The 19423-nt window shown below is 39.0% G+C and overlaps 1 protein-coding gene across 13 annotated transcripts in view; it reads left to right on the top strand.

Annotated features, from left to right (window-relative positions):
- The window catches only part of PRLR (prolactin receptor), a 151407-nt gene that overhangs the window by 116803 nt on the left and 15181 nt on the right, over positions 1 to 19423 (top strand). For 12 of the 13 annotated variants that reach the window (XR_014319328.1, XR_014319329.1, XR_014319330.1 and 9 more), the window contains 8 exons: positions 1498 to 1566; positions 6934 to 7047; positions 8064 to 8196; positions 10327 to 10496; positions 13408 to 13577; positions 14838 to 14979; positions 16492 to 16624; positions 18708 to 18877. Coding sequence is in view for 10 of the 13 variants with exons in the window: in XM_082782987.1 (XP_082639113.1) it covers positions 6978 to 7047; positions 8064 to 8196; positions 10327 to 10496; positions 13408 to 13577; positions 14838 to 14979; positions 16492 to 16624; positions 18708 to 18877 (988 nt within the window). In the remaining 3 variants the exon portion in view is untranslated. The remainder of the gene's footprint in view (positions 1 to 1497; positions 1567 to 6933; positions 7048 to 8063; positions 8197 to 10326; positions 10497 to 13407; positions 13578 to 14837; positions 14980 to 16491; positions 16625 to 18707; positions 18878 to 19423) is intronic. The other variant, XM_082782986.1, reaches the window with a different exon arrangement.

Here is a 19423-nt window from a genome sequence, read left to right as displayed (position 1 = left end):
ACGGCATAGTGTCTAGCTGCCAGATGATTTCATGGTATTTTTATTGTTCTTATTAGCTTTACTGAAATGAAGCCAAACAAAAGAATACCCTGGTAACTGAGTAATACAGCTTCCCACCTGGTCTCTGGGCAAATCCAGACCATTCTCAATGTTAGTTGTAAAAATACTCTATTGTTTCAAACTGTTTGGAGAGAGACAATTTCATAAGAAATAGGATGATGGAGTTAGTAATTTAATGTATAGGTTTTCTTGCCGTGGCAGATAAATTGCCCAGTGAAGCTGATCTAGACTATTTCTTAACAGCAGAGTGTAGTCAAATGGGATGACAAAGAAGAGTTAACTGCACACAGTGGCTCTTTTAATAAACCACTGAATTTCAGTCCATTAGAGGTAGCTGAGTCAGGTAGCTCAATAGATTTGAGACTGCTGCGCATCCATGTCCTCAGGGCCTGCCAGTAACAAAACAGAGCATCTGCTCCCAATGTGCTAGAGATTTGTATGTGCGTGTATTTGCACAAAACGTGGACCACTCCAGTGGCTGGTGTTAGGTTGGCTGTACACCCAGTAGCTGGCACCACGTCCGCTGATGTCCCCAGTTGCTGGGGAGTTGCACATGAGCCCAGAGGTTTGCAATCCCACTCAGAGCTCTTACCCTCCTCACCAACTAATCTAGCTGGAAGTTCACCAGCACACAAATGCACCCACCCAGCACAGAGCACACCCAGACAACAGAAATAGAACTTAATGAGGGTATAGGGTAGGCTATGGTGATCAGGCACACATCCCAGTCAGGCAAGCTTACACTTGACTGGCCCCTTTATTCCCCTCTTCTCCTTGTTTTCCCATGCTTTTTTCCCCCCAGTCCACTCTGATCCCTTCCTTTCCCTGCTGTTTGTCCTTCCACTATCCCATAATAAGACTGCCACATTCCCCAAATTCTTTTCTCGCTGCATCCCTTAATGAGTGCTATACCACCATCCCTCAGCAACATGTACTGGGAAGGGAATTTGTTTGGTTGACTCCTCCTGGTGGGTTCTGCACAAGGGACAATGGGCTGATTGTTTTCTTTGGTAGTCTTAGGCGTAGCCGATTCCCTGTGCCCCATTTTCACTGATTAGATTGCCAGGGTTCCTCCCCCCACCCCGTCATTTTTCATCTGATCCTGTCCCGGCTTTTGTGTATATGGTGATTAGCTTTTAATCATATAACTTAGCACAATCTACTAGTAAAGCTGGGCTGCATCCTAAATTGCTAAAACCGAAAATTATGCTCTTCCTGAAACAGATAATGGAAAGACTGTACAGTAACACGGTATTTTACAATAGTTGCTACTGCTCTCAATGTTTAAATGTATTGACTTGGACTGTCAGTATCTTAATCAGCTAATGAGCAGGGTTTCTTGTTTCTTTTTTTTTCCTCTTTGTGTTTTATGAATAAAGTAGCAATACTTCCAGTAATATACTAATCCTGGAACTACTCTTTTTTTTTTTCTTGCAGATTATCAAGTGATCTGACATTCACCAAAGACACGAACAAAAATCTTCCTTGCATACATGAATCCTTTAGGTAGGAAATTAGAATTTATATTTCATGAATATGCAATGTATAAATAATAATTAAAAGTGTCACAGTAGAATAATGACTGTGGAGTAGGACTTAGCAGTTGGTTGGGATGCATTTCCACCATATTTAAAGAACAATTTTCAAGTTCTAACTTCAATTCTAATTTTCAGTCTCTAAAATTTTTCTCCTTACAGCTTATGCTTTTCTGGTCTGAAAAGAATTCTGTACAGATAAAAATCATGAAATATGATTAACCACACAGACCACCAGAAGAAAACAGAATCTTTGAGAGCCATGAGACTGGTGGAGGAAAATTACCATTGTTAGATAGATCATGTTTAACAGTTTTATGGTTTTACAAAGGTGGAATTGGTGATGTTCTGGGGGGAAAAAGATAGTGAGAAAGGATCAGTTTTTAGCTTGTCCATGTCTAGTATGATTTTGAGCAAAGCACTTAATCTTTTTCTGTATTGGTTCCCACTCTGTAAAGGAGGGATAGTGGTGCTTTCTTCCAGTTGTCTGGGCCTGTCATGTCAGTTTAGATGTTGAGACTTAAAAAGAACTCCAGGCTCAGTTCTGTAAAATCAATAGGCATAGATCAGGTTAGGTGCATAAATACTTTGAGAGTGACTTGTGTGTATAAAATATTTTCAGGAGTGTGGGCTTTCATGATTTTGTCTTTTCCGCATCAGTGAACAAAGTTACTCTACTCATCATGCTGGACTACAAAAGGACTACAAAGGGTCCTTAGGACAAGATTTATTTGAGAGGAACTTAGGAAAAAACATATTAGAAAACCTGATACAGGCTTTTCAGGTGAAATCTAAAGGAAGGTATAGGTGCCTTCAGGTTACACAACACAAAAATATGAAGTGCATGGTCCCAAGAAATTAACTTGATGTGTCTCTGCAAAGCAGCCAACAAAACCTACATGCTAGAAGTAGCCACCTGGAATTAGTCTCAAGAAATGTAGATCAGAGGCATGTCTGAACTGCCTGCCTTCTCGAGAGCTCATATACCTCCATGAAGGTTGCCTGAGGGACTTAGAAGTTGGAGACTTCCAGTTAGGTCTCATGCAGGGTGGGAGAGCAGAGCCCAGAACACACTGCACATGCACACCTTTAGTTTTCAGTATGATCCCAACCACCATCATTCAGAAACACACCTGCCTAAATCACTGTTAGGGACATAAGTCATCAGTGTTGGCATAAGAACTCAGCATAGGAAGGGAGACTCGTGCAATGTCCACAGAATAGTGGAATGAATATTCAGCATTCAGCTACAGGCCAGTAGGATTCTGGATGGTATAGCAAACTGCCACATTTCTTGCTTTATTCCGTTCTTTATCGGTATTTGGTTTCACACAGCTGTACTTCACTCTTTCAAATGATAATGAACTGTGGTGTTTTGAGACTCCTTAAATTGCCTTCCCCTAGGCCTGAGAGACGAGCATTATTTATCATCCTAACGAGTCAGAATGTGAATCTTGTTCAGTATGGATTGGTAGAGCACTTCGGGCTTTAGATCCCTTTGGCAGCACAAACAAAGCCTGTGATGGACAGAATACCATTGACAGTGGATGCTGTGCAATTGTTTCCCCTTCCTGCAAGCCTGAAAATAGCACAGATAGAAATATTTCCATTTGTGCAGAACTAGGTAAAGACTTCTCTGTCAGTCTCAAGAAATGTATCTATCAGCACACAACAAGAGCTACAAATAAAGTAGGACAAGGACAATCTCTCAACCCTGCTTCACAGCACCACCAGATTCAGTAATGGTATTTAACTTCCAGCTTCATCTAGCTGCAATGTAAGCACTGTTTTCAATGCTAAAATTTCATATTATTATTAATTACACAGTAGGGTTATTTTACAGTAATATATAACACTACTTTTTTCTGTGATTTCTAATACTTTGGTAATGATTTCTGTCCGCATCCAGGTGCACAATTTTGGGGTGTTCAATATGCAGCTATTGAAGGCTGCATAACAGCTGTGTTAAAAGGAAGAATTTCAACTACAATTTCGGAATGTAATAACTTTGTTGGAACTAAATCAAAACCTTCAAAAAGGAGGCATATGATTTTTAGTTATCAGTTACTTTAGCCTTGGTTTTGCATGATGTTCTAGCAAATCAGTGTCCGCTGTAGCCCTTACAAAAGAAAGTATTCAGTCCAAAAAGAGAGTCATTCCCTACAGCATATTCGTTAGTACTAGTTATCCTTTTATGAAAAGATTTTCAAGTCAGATATAGGGAAGGTACCCTTTTGATATAGTTACAACAAAGTGGACATTATTTTTTTCTATTAAGGCAAGTATTTTTAAAAACAAGAGATCTCTTCAGAGGCCTTATAAGAAATATCTGCACCAAAAATACCAAATACCAAGCAACCATGGAAACACAGGCACTGGAACAAATGGAATATGGCTAATATGCCTGGAGCCTCCTGGCTACAGCTCTGCTGCTGCTGACGTTCCTTTATAAAGCAATACAAATGTCAAATAGAATGATGCTTTTCTTAGATGCTTTTAAGGACATATTTATGATCAAATAACCAGAGGTTTTCATAATTCTTTAATAGAAAATATTTTGAAAGCATTAAATTCTGAATGTAAAGTAGGATATCCAACCATCTCATGCTTGTGCACTGTTTTCTATCTACTAATAATTCAAGGTATATAAATTGCATTGAAATAGCCAAGAAAGCACATATTGGATCATAAAGCCCACTTCCCAGCTATCACAAACAACCATGGCATATATATTTCATAATACATCTGACTTCCTGGGAAAACTAAATGGGATTTTTGCTTCTGGAAGACTATTCCAGAAATTGATTGCTGTCATTTTTTTCCCCTAATTTTTGGAACTAATTACATCCATTTATTCTTGCTTCAACATTTTGTAGAGTTCATACATTCTTACGTTCCCTCTTTTGATTCTAATCCCCTGGTATGCCTATGGAAGACAACCATATCCTTGAAAGGAGTAAGAAGCCAGTTATTTAAATCTCAATCATGAGACAGCCTCTGTGTTCCCTTCTCATATCAGTAGTTTTCTATATCCATTCTAACTATGTTAACCTGTTTATTAGTTGTGTTTATGGTTGTTGTTGTTGTTGTTGTTGTTGTTTTCCCTGCATATGGAGTTTTTATGTCCCATATATTTAGTATGGGGCAGTAACAAGTCCATAACCCTCCACTGTATCTCTCCTGTTCTTTTTCACAGCCACAACACAGAAGTGGATCATGATCATCTCATTTTTAAACAACAAATGATCCTAGGAAAAAACCACTTGTTTACAAATTAATTAATTTCACCCTATTTCTGTTAATTTGATTCTTTGGGTATTCAGTTTCCAAAATGATCCCGCTTTCCTTGTAGTGTGCTCTGCTTCAGCTCTTTCTTGGTGATGCCTCTCTATCTTTCATAACACAGAAAAGATGTGTCTCTAAAAGAAAATTAAAAATAAAATAAAATAAAATAAAATAAAATAAAATAAAATAAAATAAAATAAAATAAAATAAAATAAAATAAAATAAAATAAAATAAAATAAAATAAAATAAAATAAAAAGCAGGTATAATTTACCTATAGGGAAGCATAGTATTAGTCTCAGTTTGAAAGTGCTGTATTTTGCAAAGATTCAACTCTTGTTTGTTTGTTTGTTTTTACAATGATGAAATATTGTGTTATCATATGTACATGAAATGGTTATTGTTTATAGTTCAGTATTTCACCTTGAGAAGAACATGCTTCTTCCTTGCGTGAACTCAGTGGTCAGCATTCTGCATTACATAACACCAAGTTTTCAGCTCATTTCAGAAGTTAAACACTAACAGTTGGGCCTGCAGTTTGTTTACAGACATAAAATTTGCATGTGATTACACAATACTGGCATTTATATTTAAATGGTGTGCTCCACATTGACACTCTATGCACAAATTGCTGTAAGGAAGTTTAAAATTAACACAGATGCAATTCTGCAGTGTAGCTCAGTTGCGTAAATGAAGTGTGCCTGGATACTCAGACAAAGCCTATGAAAGTGTAGCTGACTGTGGTTCTTTAGCACTTCATCCACAATAAACACATTTTAGAATCAGTTAAATTGACTGATACTTCATTTGGCTGTGCGCTTGAGAAACATTTATGTGCTGATGGGTTGTAGTTTCTTGATACAGAAAATGAATTGCATAATGAAAATTGAGTCATCTGATAAACCACAAAGAATTTTTCCTCTGCAAAGAGACAGCTTGTTCTCACGCTGTTCTACACTGAACAGGTTTCAAGCACAAAATACCTGTTGGATGTGCTTGGTAGGAGTGGAAAGATGAGGTAAGGAGTTTCCTTTTCAGACAGTAAATCGTTATTCTTTAGTTTCATAGAGTAAGGTTGGCTACAGAGAATCTGATAGCAGACTCCAGTCACCGGCTCCACGCAGGAAGTTTGTTGGTGGGACAAGCAGGAGGTTTGCTTCAAGTCATACTCTGCCTTTTCTTCAGGCTAAGATTCAGCAGCAGCAGGGGCTCCCGATTACCCTGAGCTGTAACCTGAATGCTGAGGACACCTAGTGGTGTCAGCCCTCTGCAGGCACTGGGGCTCCGCAGCTGGTGCCCTCCCACTGTACTTCAGCGGAGTTCTGCAACACTGCCTCGGGCCTTTACAGGCTGAAGAAAGAGGGATAATTGCATCTTGTACTGGGTTTCCACCTGGTAAATTAACTGTGAAGTTACACTACTTTTCCCTTGGTTTCTTTTCTCTGTTCTTGGCATTTTCGCTTTCCTGCAAAATTAAATGCAGTAAGAACAATGAGCTGAATATACAGAATGAGTAGCACTCTTAAGCTCAGGTGATCTGAATTCAACATTGCCAGTCCCAAATATTCAGAAGTCATGAAATTGGCTCAAAAATCCTAATCATATGTATAAATTGTGGATATTTTCTAGTTATCTTCTGTTTTCAGGACCTCCAGAGTTCAAAAATGTTGAGATCTTCTTTATCTTAACAGAGATAAACATATATTTTTCATTATTAAGAGCCTTATTTCTCAGGTAAATTAATAAGTCAGATGTTAAAACTTAAAGAAAAGCATCCTGTGTCCCAAGATGCCAAATAAATATGCAAGATTAGTTAATGCTGTGAAAGCCTAATCCCAGCACTGCTAACCATTCAAAAACCTTAAACAAGATCTACTTACTACTCTTCAGTTCAGGTTTTCTTCTTCTGAAGTGGAAATGTAACTCATGCTGCACCTCTTTGAGAAATAACAAGAATCAGTTAGCTGCAAGTCAAAAAGAACTTTGATCAAGCCAATGGATACATATTACGTTACATATTTTTATTGACTATTGCATGATGGTATATTTTTCAGTGATCCCTTGATCTGATACTCCCACCTTGGGGGAAGTGGACACCATGAAGCAGAAATTTATGTCATCAATTCAAATTATATTGTTACTTCCTCTTACTGCAATGGAACTGACTGGTAAGTACAAAACTTCCTGAAACACTTGTTTTTCTTAAAACACTTTCTTTAGAAGTCTGAGGCTTTACCTGATCTATCCTGACCATCACTGGAACCTGTACATATTTAAATTGAATTCTTTTAAAGTTTTGTATGGAGATTTTGAAAATGGCTTGAGTCCTCTTTTCTTTTTATAGTATTAATTTAATGATAAAGTGGTGGTGATGATGAAAGGCATTCACTCCGTCCCTGCACTCACTCCGTCCTTGTCACCTTCTTGGGAATTAGCATCATTTGAATAGTAACACAATTAGAGATATGGTATGGAACTTTAATGAAGTAAAGGTAAGCTTAGGTTGAAAAGCCACATGCTCTTCATGTCAAAAAATATGTAAATTTATGGTCTATTTTCTTGTTGGAAGTTAATGACAAGTAATTTTAACAGGTATTTTAAAATGTATCTAGATTATAATGGAATATTCAAATAATTAATGAATACATACAGGTCACCAGCACACAAAATATTCCATCCATCCCATTGATTCCTTCTTTCTCTAATTTGTCATATCTATAATCTACCCCAAATATGTGATAATTTTAGAGTTGTGCAAATAATGGAATTTTGGTTCTATTGCAAAGTTGGAGGTGAAATTTAATTCTAAGATAACCCAAAGGTAAAGATTTGGGATATTTTAGGAAAAAAAAAAAAAAAGTCATGCATTTGACTCCATACTTTTTAATTCATTTTGGAGATTACTGAACATTTTCAAAGTTTAGGTTAAAATGACATTTTTATTTTCAAAGAGAAGTAACAAAGTATTAGAAGCTGTTTCAGAAATTTGAGATAATATATATTTACTTTTCTGAAAGTTTCAGCCCTTTTCCCAGGCAGATTTATTTACCAAATTCAGTTCATAGGTTCAAACAATATTTTTTTTTTTCAAGCATTTCTTGTTGAATTTGCCATTCAGCAGCAACTACAACAAAAAACATTGTCCAACCCTAATGTAACTAGCTGGATTTCTGCACTTCTCTAGGTCAATCATATCCTGGAAAACCTAAGATAATAAGATGTCGTTCTCTAGAAAAGGAAACCTTTTCTTGTTGGTGGAAGCCTGGTTCAGATGGAGGACTTCCTACCAATTACACCCTGTTCTACAGCAAGGACAGGTAAAAAGCGATGAATAAGTAAGTTGTCAAGTCATGATTATGACAGAATGAGGGAATGATAACAGTAATTTGTGAAAGCCAGTTTTATGAATCCATGTTACACCTCAAATAGCCAACAAGGGCTATACAGTTGAATGGCTTTCCCTTGGTGGAAAAGAACATGGCTACAACCAATACCAGACTTTCAGCCTGTCCCTACTGAAACTCATCTGAGCTAATTTCCCTGCTCTAAACACATACTGGGAAAGACGTAATCTGTCCCTTTTTCAGAAGGCACACAGCTTTTATCTGAACAGCATCCTTCTCTGAGGAGGGGAGTATCAGGGCACCATGAGGGCCAAAGGCCACCTGGGGGTTGCAGGGGCTTCCCTGGGGCAGAAAAAGCAAGGCCACCAGCTAGGGCCCATCCCACCCCTGAGCAGGGTAGCCCAGGGGCAGACCCAGGCACAGGTCACCACCATGGGGACAGGGACAGGACAAGGTGGGGCTGGGCCGAGGTGTCAGCCTGCAGGCCAAGGCTGTCTTGGTGGGACCCATGGCATGGTGGGGGGGAGATGGAGACCGGCCCTAGTGGGGTGGGACGAAGTGGGGTCTTGGCCACAGGCAGGGTCAGGGGAGGCCGCAGGGGAGGCTGGACAGTGACAGTAAGGGCTGGTGGTGCCCTCAGGGCCCTGTCATGGAACTTTCCCATTAATATGCACAGCAAATCCACATCTGGACAAAATCTGAGAGACTTTACATCCCCTTCTGTATTCGTAGCCAGCCTGGTTGTTCACAAAATGGAATAAAACCAGGTGTGGGTATTGCATCTCAAAACTTGCTGTTTTGGTAAATCTGTGACTCCCTCATACTGTTTACAAATAAAATGTGTACGTGTTTATCTACTTTGCTTAGCCTGTGCTTCTTTGTATAAATGCCCATTCTTCCTGAAAAAAAAGAGGTCTAAGAACACATCCAAGCAAGCATGGAGGCTCAGATATTAAATCTTTTTGAATAAATCCAGTGAGGTTCAGAATAGATAAGGTAAAGCCTCAGACTTCCCTGCTTAAATTAAACCAGCTCCAGATCATATGTATTAATTGATCAAGAAAGTTACAATTTTTAATAAAGTTACCACAATCAACAGTAACCAGAAAGAGATGATGCTCCCGTCATCTGTAGTGAGCATATCTGTGGAGCTTTTATTTTATGAAAATCCATATGTTTCAGTTTCAATCAGAACAGAACTTATTTTGAGCCTCTTAAGTCACACGTCACAGCCCAGAACTGCCCCACCTGGAGATAGTGATAGATGCTTGTCAGTTTTGTTAGATCTGCTGAAAACTAGGCATTGCCATGCACTCCAGATCTGAGCCGTAGTTACCTTTATTGTCTCTCAGATATACTTACATCTTTGCTTTGTGAACCCAGACAAAACTACCTGGATACTGAAAGGCTTTGTTATTAGTGATGCATAGAGCATAACAATGGGACTAAGACCTACCTTGGAGCCATTTCAACTAGTACTTTGGGTTTGTACAGTTCTTCACACCTAGAAAATGCTGAGTACCTCACCTAGTTCAGCTTTAATTGAGTACAAAACAATCCCTCTGCTAAAAAATCTGAAGACTCAAATGTAATAGGTAAGAGACATGATGATCATCACATTCAAAAGCAGATAGAAGAATACATTGCTGAAAGCAAAATAATCAATAAAACAGTCCTTGGCCTTAGGGCCCACCAGGTTACTTTCCAGAGAATGTAAAGGAGGTATTTAGCAACTTTTCTTCTTTAGTCAAAGTGAATGTGTTTAATTTGCCTTTTAACTTGCTTTTAAACATTTTGAAAATTGCCTTGTGCTGTCTCTGGAAATTTCACTTTCCATTCTTTTGTCAACATATTCCTATGTATAAAAAAGCAGACAAACGCTTTTATCCTGAACAACTGAAGTAAAAATAGCTTATGATTCAAAGGAACATTTATGGTAATAGCATTTGACACTCACTGAAATGTTTCCCAGAGGGTGGGATTATATATAGACTTAATGTTAGACATTTTAAACTTCTTCACTGAACCTAGGCCATTACTAGAAAATTATCTACTTTGATTCATTTTCTAAACTTTTGAACTTTTTAAATCATTTTATTTCAGTGAAGAAAAAATTTATGAATGTCCAGACTACAGAACGTCTGGTCCCAATTCCTGCTACTTCAATAAAAACCACACTAATCCGTGGACAACATATAATATCACTGTAACAGCAACGAATGAGATTGGAAGTAACAGCTCGGATCCTCAGTATGTGGATGTGACCTCAATAGGTAAAAAGGAAAGAATGAAATGGAAAAAAACTAGTTGGAGATGTATCTGTTTTTTAATTTCAGGACAAGTAGTGGTGAAAGTTTTCTTTTCTCATGATGTGAAGCTTGCAATGGAGAAGTGTTTATCTACAGATGATCTAAAATATGTGCCTGTAATTTATGTGGAAAATGTATTTTACTTACAAATTAAGTAACTGCATATTCTATTGTCATTTTTATCTTGTCTGAAAAATTGTCACCAGTTTCTAGTAAACTCCAGTATGTCAATTAGTCCTAATTGAGTTTAGACAGTTTTGTAGGTTCCTTGCAGAGCAGATTATAAAACTTTCAAATTAGGTCAAACTACCTGAAATGTTCCAGACTAAATTTTCCAAATATAAACATCTTTCTGGCTGCTGGCATTGCAATCTTGGGAGGGTAAAAATAACTGCCCAAGCACTTCACTTCTTTTTTTGTTTGTTTCCAAATATTTCATGTTCTTAATTCCATTTTTTTTTTTTTTGCATACATATATTCTAGAATGTACTCCGTTTTTTACCTATGAAATATCTGACTTTTTCATTTTACAAGAGTAACCTGATGAAATTATGATACGTATTTCCTTAGCCTGACAAATTCAGAATGATGTGTAAGATCTGCTGATACTGTGGTAAATTGGTATCCACTTAAACATTAGGGAGAAAGAAAAAAAAAAAATGTTATTGTACTGTGCTCTCAGAGAAGGGGATATTTATCTGACATTAATATAATGAAATACAAAACAAATCACAGAAATAACATATTGATTGAGGTTGGAAGGGGCCTCCGGAGGTCATCTGGACTATCCTGCTCAAGCAGGTACATCTAGAGCAAGTTGCTCATGACCACATCCAGGCAGATTTTTAACTTCGCCAGGGAGGGAGAACACCACAACCTCTCTGGGTAATCTGTCCAGTACTCCATCACCCACACAGCACAGAAGTGCTTCCCAATGTTCAGACAAAACCTGCTGTGTTCCAGTTTGTGCCCATTGCCTCTTGTCCTGGCAGTAGGAAACAGTGAAAACAGTCTGGCTCCATCCTCTTTGCACCTTCCCTGCAGGTATTTATACACACTGATGAGATCCCCCCCCGAGCTTCCTCTTCTCCAGGCTGAACAGTCCCAGCTCCCTCAGCCTCTCCTCACAGGAAAGGTTCTCCAGTCTCTTTGTCATCTTGGTGGCCCTCCATTGGACTCTTCCCAGTATGTCCATGTCTCTCTTGTACTGGGAGACGCAGAAGTAGACTCAGAACTCAAGGTGCAGCCACACCAGCACCAAGTATATCGTCCCTCTTGACCTGCTGGTGATGCTTTGACTAATATAGCCAAGAATACCACTAGCCTTTTTAGTGACAAGGGCACATTGCTGACTAATATTCAACTTGGTGTCCATTAGGACCCCTAGGTCTTTTTCTACCAAGCTGCTCTACAGCCGGGTGGCCCCCAGCACATACTGGTGCCTGGGGCTGTTCCTCCCCAGGTGCAGGACTTTGTGCTTCTCCTTGATAACTCCATGAGATTCTTGTCAGCCCACCTCTCCAGCCTGTTGAGGTCCCTCTGGATGGCTGCGTGATCCTCTGGTGAGTTAGCCAATCCCCCAGTTCTGTGTCACCTGCAAATTTACTGTGAGTGCACTCTACCCCATTGTTCAGATAGTTAATGAAGAAGTTAAACTGAACTGGAGCCAGTACTGACACTTAGGATACTCCACTTGCTACTGGACTTTAATCTGACTTTGCACCATTGACCCGCTCTGGGCCCACCTGTTCAGCCTACACTTCAACAGCTTCTCTGTGAGAATCTTATTGGGGACAGAGTCAAAGGCCTTACTGAATTCAAGGAAGACAATACTCACTGCTCTCCCCTCATCCATCAGGCTGGTCATTTCATTATAGATATTTATCAGGTTGGTGAGGTGTGACTTCCCCTTGGTGAATCCATGCTGACTACCTCGGATGATTTTCTTCTCCTTTATGTGCTTGGAAATGGTTTCCAGAATTAGCTGTTCTATCACCTTCTCAGGGATCAAGGTGAGGCTGACCAGCCTGGAGTTCCCTGGGCTTCTTGCCCTTCTTAGAGTTAAGAGTGCTTGCTTTCCTCCAGTATTTGGGCAGTTCTCTTGAATTTCTGGGATTGACCAAAGATGATAGAGGGTAGCCTCGCAGTCGTATCTGCTACCTCCCTCAGCACTTGTGGGTGCATCCCATCAGGGCCATGAACTTGCGCATGTCCACTTTGCTCAGAAGTTCCCTGACATGATCCTCTTCCGCTAAGGATACCTCTTCCTTGCTCTAGTCTTTCAGCCTGCACCCTGGGACCTTGGATTCCTGAATGCTGGTCTTTTTGGTAAAGACTGACTTAAAGAAGCATTCAGTACTTCAGGCTTTTCACTGTCCTGTGTAGCTAGGCCTTTAAGGGCACACATTTTCGCTAGTCTTCCTTTTTTCACTGATTTATTGGTAGAAGCCCTTCTTGTTGTCTTTGTTGTCCCTGTCCAGATTAAATTCCATTTGGGTTTTAGTTTTCCTAACTCCATCCCTGGATGCTCTGACAATCTCTCTGTATTCCACCCAGGTTACCTGTCCTTGCGTACGTTCACTGTAGATCACCTAGCCATGTCTTCCCATAAACTCGCTGTCAGCTCCTCATCCATCCCCAGGCACTCCAGCTGATCATTGACACATTTCTTTGCTAACCTGCAAGCACTGGGGGCGACCCTGCTTAATCCTCATTTTGTGATCTTTTGTGATTTTGTGATCCCTCCCTATCACATCACCTCATGCCCTTTGCTCAGCAGCCTTGTTTGTCATTCCTTCACAGGGCTACTGTTTAAAGAAGGTAGCTTTTCTGACAGAAAATTAAATAATTAATGACAAACTTTTTATTTATACAGTTCAGCCAGGTTCTCCTGTGAATCTCACTCTAGAAGCAAAAACATCTGCTAGTATAACGTACCTTTGGGCAAAATGGTCTCCACCTCCATTAGCTGATGCCAGCTCTAATTCACACGTGTATCACTATGAACTACGACTGAAACCTGAGGAAAAGGAAGAGTGGCAAGAGGTAAGGGAAGAAAAATGTTGTATAAATGCTTTTCAATAAGTTCTCTTATCAGAATTTGTTTGGTACTATAAAAATTTTAGTTTCTATAGGGATACAAAAATACTGTAACCAAACTGATTAAAAAAAAGAATTACTGTCAGAACTTACAGAGACAGTGAAATTCATGGTATTTGTATAATGGTCCTTGATATGTAATATACTAAGAAGTAAGATAAATAGATCTATTTAGCCCACTGATGGAATATTTAATTGTACATTTTCATCAAAGTGTCTGTTGCCATCACAGTAAGACACTGCTAAGTTTGCATAGTTCAAGCCAAATCATGATCAAAGCAGTTTAATGATTCATTAAAATATAATTAATGAGCAATCAGTTAACTATGCAGTCAAAAATCAGTGTCAGCAATACAACAGATAAATCATAATATCCACACTGCCTGGAGTGCAGATACCCACAGCACCAGAGAGAGAGGCTGTGCTGCTCTTGTCTGGCTCAGGCAGAGGTCATGATACTAGCAGAGCAGCTTCTGATAGCGTCACACTGAATTTCAACTACAGCTGCTGTTTCCAGTTTCCCCTCACCAAATTTCCATGCTTCTTTAGTGCTGTTTTTCAAGCTGACTGTGTTTCAGATGTCAGTAATTCCCTAGTTACTATTTAATTGGGCTGAGAGTTGTCATCCTCAACATGATTAATTGGAGCAAACCTCCATTGTCTGAAAGCTTGGGGTGTTCTACTCACACTATTTACATTGAAATTCCCAATTGTTGTCATTTTGCTAGGAGTGGGCCACAGTACTCCCACAGCTGGGATACCAGGATAAAATATCTTTCTTAAAGTTATATTCAGATGGCCTCAATGCTACCTAAATTGCTGATGCCTTACAAATGGAGAAAGCTATGTATCTTGAAAGACTTCTGAAGAGATGTTTAAAGGGCCTAAGTAAAGGACTTAATAGTAAGACCTAAAACTAACCACTAAGAGGCATTAAACAGATTGTCTGAGTCAAACTACCTATAATGTTCCTTTCAGTGTTGATCTGATGAAGTACTTATTAGAAAGTCTACAACACTTGAGCATCAGAACCTCAATGTCACTGAAGTGGGTTTTTCTGTTCATTCAACCACTACCTTTACTACTTTGTAATTAACATCTTAAAAACTATCTGATTGAAATCCTTACCTTTCAAAAGTCAGTGACACAAGCATACTTCTTTATGTCTTATTCGTTAAAATGGACCAATTCTATGTTATTTTCCAGACAATACCTGTTGGAATGCAGACACAATATAAAGTGAGCAGGTTAAATCCTGGGATAAGGTACGTTGTTCAGGTCCGTTGCATGTTAGACCTTGGAGAATGGAGTGAATGGAGCGCTGAAAAACACATTCAGATCCCCAGTGGTGAGTTGATGATTACTGTTCTGTTAATTGTGTTTATGCTCTAGCCAGTTCAGTGTTGTGAAAGGTACCTAAAGGGCAGCCCTGAAAACCTGATTCCTTACACAGATGCTTCATAGTGTCAGAGGAACAACTTAGCACATCCTGCCATATTTTGTGTGTAATTATATGTTTAGTCTTGCTGACCCACTTAGTACTTGGCCTCTGCCAAAACTGGCTATGACAAACAGACTGGGATTTACTAGGAAGTCACTTTGGATACAAATGTGTTTGCATAATTTTTGGTCTTGTCCTGCCATTTAAAATCATGTTGATTTCACCTAACTAAAGATATCAGGTAGAAGTACTAGTGTAACAGTCACTCATCTGTTCGTTAGCAACTGGACTGAAATCACTGCCAGGAGCATAACAGAGCATAGCACTGCAGCTGCTATCACATGGGAATAATTATCCATGTTCTGCTGGGACATTAAATATGTATGACTTCATATCTTGTTATCAGACACTTTAGCCAGGTTGTCTCAAGTCTTCTTTTTCTGTCACTAACTGCATTATTCATTATTTGACATGGAGATTGCTGAATTACTGATAATAGAAAAAATATTTTGTAAATGTCCCATTTTCAGACCTGCCTGAGGCAATTATAAATTTGGAAAATCAATGGCACCATTCTAAATAGTAAAAAATATATATTATTAATATAATGAGAACATATTTTGCCACAAATACATAACTGCAAAGGTTTCAAGCACATCGTGGTTTTGACAACCATCAAAATATTCAGAATTTAAGCATCTTCTTCACCCCAATTCTAATTGCTTTGCTTGAGTCTGTAACAACCATCAGGAATCCAGATAATTATAAATTGCTTGGCAGCAATTAGGCAAATAGAGTGAGTACTGGGCATATCACTGTAGGAGGAAATACAAAAACTACTTCTTTGTATCTTTTGAGTCAGCCCAGCATAGGCACTTCAGGAGAGAATTACTGGCAGGGACATAAAGACATGGGCAAACATGTTCTTATTCATTTTTTTCTTGTAAAAGCCAAAGCAACTGGCAGCATATTTATTTATTTATTTATTTTGAATAATCAACTGCATCTTAAAACACATTTTTGAAGAAAAAAAAACAACTGTGTACGTAGGTAATAGATCAAATAGCAGCGTGTATTTTAAATAATCTTACAGAACCTGCTGACAGCATTTGAGCAAATTTGAGCAAATCTTTGTCAGATTTGGGAAGCTGAAAAAAGTTACAGCCAGGGAAATAAAATGTAGTTCTTCAGTGTAGCTGCAGTGGAAAAGGATTTTGAATCCAAGTCAAAGTAAAAGGCTGCTGCTCTGATCACTGAATGCCCTTTCTTTCCTGTGTAAATAATGAAGCAAAACATTTTCTTTCTTTGTAGAAAAAGAAAAAAATATATTTTCCCTCCTCCACTTAAATTTGTTTTATAAATTCAGAGTTGATCTGATGCATTAAACTTACTAATTAGTTCATTTATGAACTCTTGCAGAAGAGTTACCTCCTGAAAAGCCTACAATAATAAAATGCCGTTCTCCAGAAAAGGAAACATTTACCTGTTGGTGGAAACCTGGTTCAGATGGAGGACGTCCTACCAACTACACTTTACTTTACAGCAAAGAAGGGTAATAAGTTGTATACAATTATTCAGTATTGTATCAGAAGGAAATGGAAAATCAAGATTAAGTTTTGCATGTAGGAGATTTTTTTCTATAGTTTACTATAGGGTTTTGTGCAAGTGACATATTCTGGAATAGCACTAGTAATGACATATTTAAGGTTAAAAAAGGATCTTTTTATAATGTTGGGTTTTTAAAATTACTGTGAATTCTACTGGCATGGATAGATTGCCTTGATAGTTGCCATGGTGCTGCAACAGCATAATAGTGTTCACAATAAAAAGGCATGGTCCTGTAACTCCTGTAGCTCCTTGGCACCACAGACAGAAGCTTTCCCAAATGACCAGAATTATCCACTTGAGGGGTAACTAAAAGTTAAAGCACATTATTGAGGGCATTATCCAAATGCATTTTCAACAATGACAGGCACGGGGCATCAACCACCTCACTAGGAAGCCCATTCCAGTGGTTGACCACCCACATGGTAAAGAAATTGCTCCTAATGTGCAGTCTGAACCTCCCCTGGTGCAGCTTTGTGCCATTCCCACACACCCTGTGATCGGTTTCAAGGAAGCAGAGACCAGCACTTCCATCTCCTTTTCCCCTGCTCAGGAAGATGCAGACAGCAATGAGGCCACCTCTGAGCCTCCTTTACTCCAATTAGACAACCCAAGTGTCCTCAGCCTTTCCTCACTCACAGGACAAGCTTTCCAACCCTTTCACCAGCTTTGGTGCCCTCCTCTGGATTCTTTCTTAAATGCTTTATATATACATATATATATATATATATATATATATGTATATATAAATTGGACCTTAACATTCTCTTTATATTGTGGAGCCCAGAACTGCACCTGATATTCAAGGTGAGACCGCACCAGTGCGAAGTACAGTGGGAGAATCACCTCTTTTGTCTGGCTACCCATGCTGTGTTTAATGCACCCCAAAATGCTCTTTGCCCTCTTGGCTGCCAGGGCATGCTGCTGGCTCACGTTGAGCCTGCTGTGGAGCAGCACCCCCAGACCCCATCCTGCGGCTCCCCAGCCACTCATCTCCCAGGTTGTACTTGTGTTTGGCATTGCTCCATTTCCAGTCAGCTGGCATTTTCCTTGGCTGAACTTCATGCCATTGATCTCCCAATGTTTCAGTCTATGCAGATCCCTCTGCAAGGCCTCACATCCCTCCAGGCCATCAGCAGCAGCTCCCAGTTTAGTACCACTGGCAAACTTGCTGTAAATGCGTTCCACCTGGGCATCCAATCACTGATAAAAATGTGGAACAGGACTGGCCCTGGAACTGAGCCCTGGTGAACACCACTAGTGATCAGCCACCAGCCAGACGTAGCCCCATTCCCTTTTTTCCCTGCAACTCATTGAGCTCTGCTGTTGAGCCAGTCCATTAGCCAGCATAGCATCAACCTGTTCATCTCACAGTTGGACGGTCTGTCCAGAAGGGTGCCATGAGGGACGGTATCAAAGGCCTTACTTTAGTCATACTGTGTCTCAGAGGATCCTGAAAACAAGTGCTACATATTCTTCATCAACTTTGTCTTCTATACCTGCTCACTTTGGGAAGTTAGTGAATGGATTTGGAGGACATGTACAAATTTGATTTATTTATTTTTTTTTTTTTTTGTAGGAACATTTGGTAAAAGACCAAATAGATTCTGAAAGCATATGATGTGGGCAAAAATTCATGTAAATGTGAAATGAACATTGAAAATACTCATTTTTTAACAGATAGGTTAGAAGACTGTAGCAATTATGTCTACTGGTGCTCTGAAACCTGTGGAGGCTAGGTAGTAGACAAGGGTGTTCAGAAAATATTTGTACTCTACTAGCCACAACAACATGTACCACAGCCTAAACTCTTCAGGCTTTTTAGTCTTTGTTTTGCAAGGGAAAAGCTTAATACAGTCCCTGAAATTGTTCAATTACTCTTTAGTCTGAAAGCAATATTCTGATTTTCCTCACATTGCCAGGCATAAAGATTCTGATCCAGCTCTAAACGTGCTGGATCCAAATGCAACTACTAGTTATCAAAGTCAGGTGTTTCAGTCTGTGTAATCACTATGATTCTTTCATTTCAGAGAAGAACAAGTTTATGAATGTCCAGATTACAGAACTGCAGGCCCTAATTCCTGCTACTTTGATAAAAAACACACCTCTTTCTGGACCATATACAATATTACTGTCAGGGCAACTAATGAAATAGGAAGTAACAGCTCTGATCCTCATTATGTGGATGTGACTTACATAGGTAAGAGATAATAAGTGTTTTCTGTGGAAACAAATAATTCAAAATTATGGGTTTTGACACAATAATTTTCATTGCAGCTCTTCTCATATATAGTAGTATATCCAAGTTAAAAATATGTGAGAACAAAAAAGATCTTCTCTGGTATAATAATAAGTCAATATTCATCCTTTTAGCATTTTATTTTTAAAGGAATCATTAAAATGCTGAAAGCTTTAAAACTGTATTCAGAAAATCATTTATTGACTTTACGTATTTCCTTCAGTCAAGCCCTAAGAAACACCAGCCAGCTAAAATCCTTTTCTACTCTACCACCAGCTGAATTCAGATTGATCTTTTAACTAAAAATACTTGAATTTGACTACCTATAAGTCTGAAATTTGCTTTTTTCTCAGATTCAAGAGAAGTTGAATCAGTGCTTTTTATGGCAATGTGCTGATACTCTCTTCTCTCAGACTTTTTACACAGAGTAACTGTGCACAAGTATGTAGGTTATTTTCTAAGGGAAAGGAACATTATCACCAATAATTACTTTGCTATCAAGGATGT

The sequence above is a fragment of the Aythya marila genome, assembly GCF_965140915.1.
Source record: "Aythya marila genome assembly, chromosome: Z".
NCBI classification, from domain to species: Eukaryota; Metazoa; Chordata; class Aves; order Anseriformes; family Anatidae; genus Aythya; species Aythya marila.
This window is presented reverse-complemented; position numbering and strand designations above follow the sequence as displayed.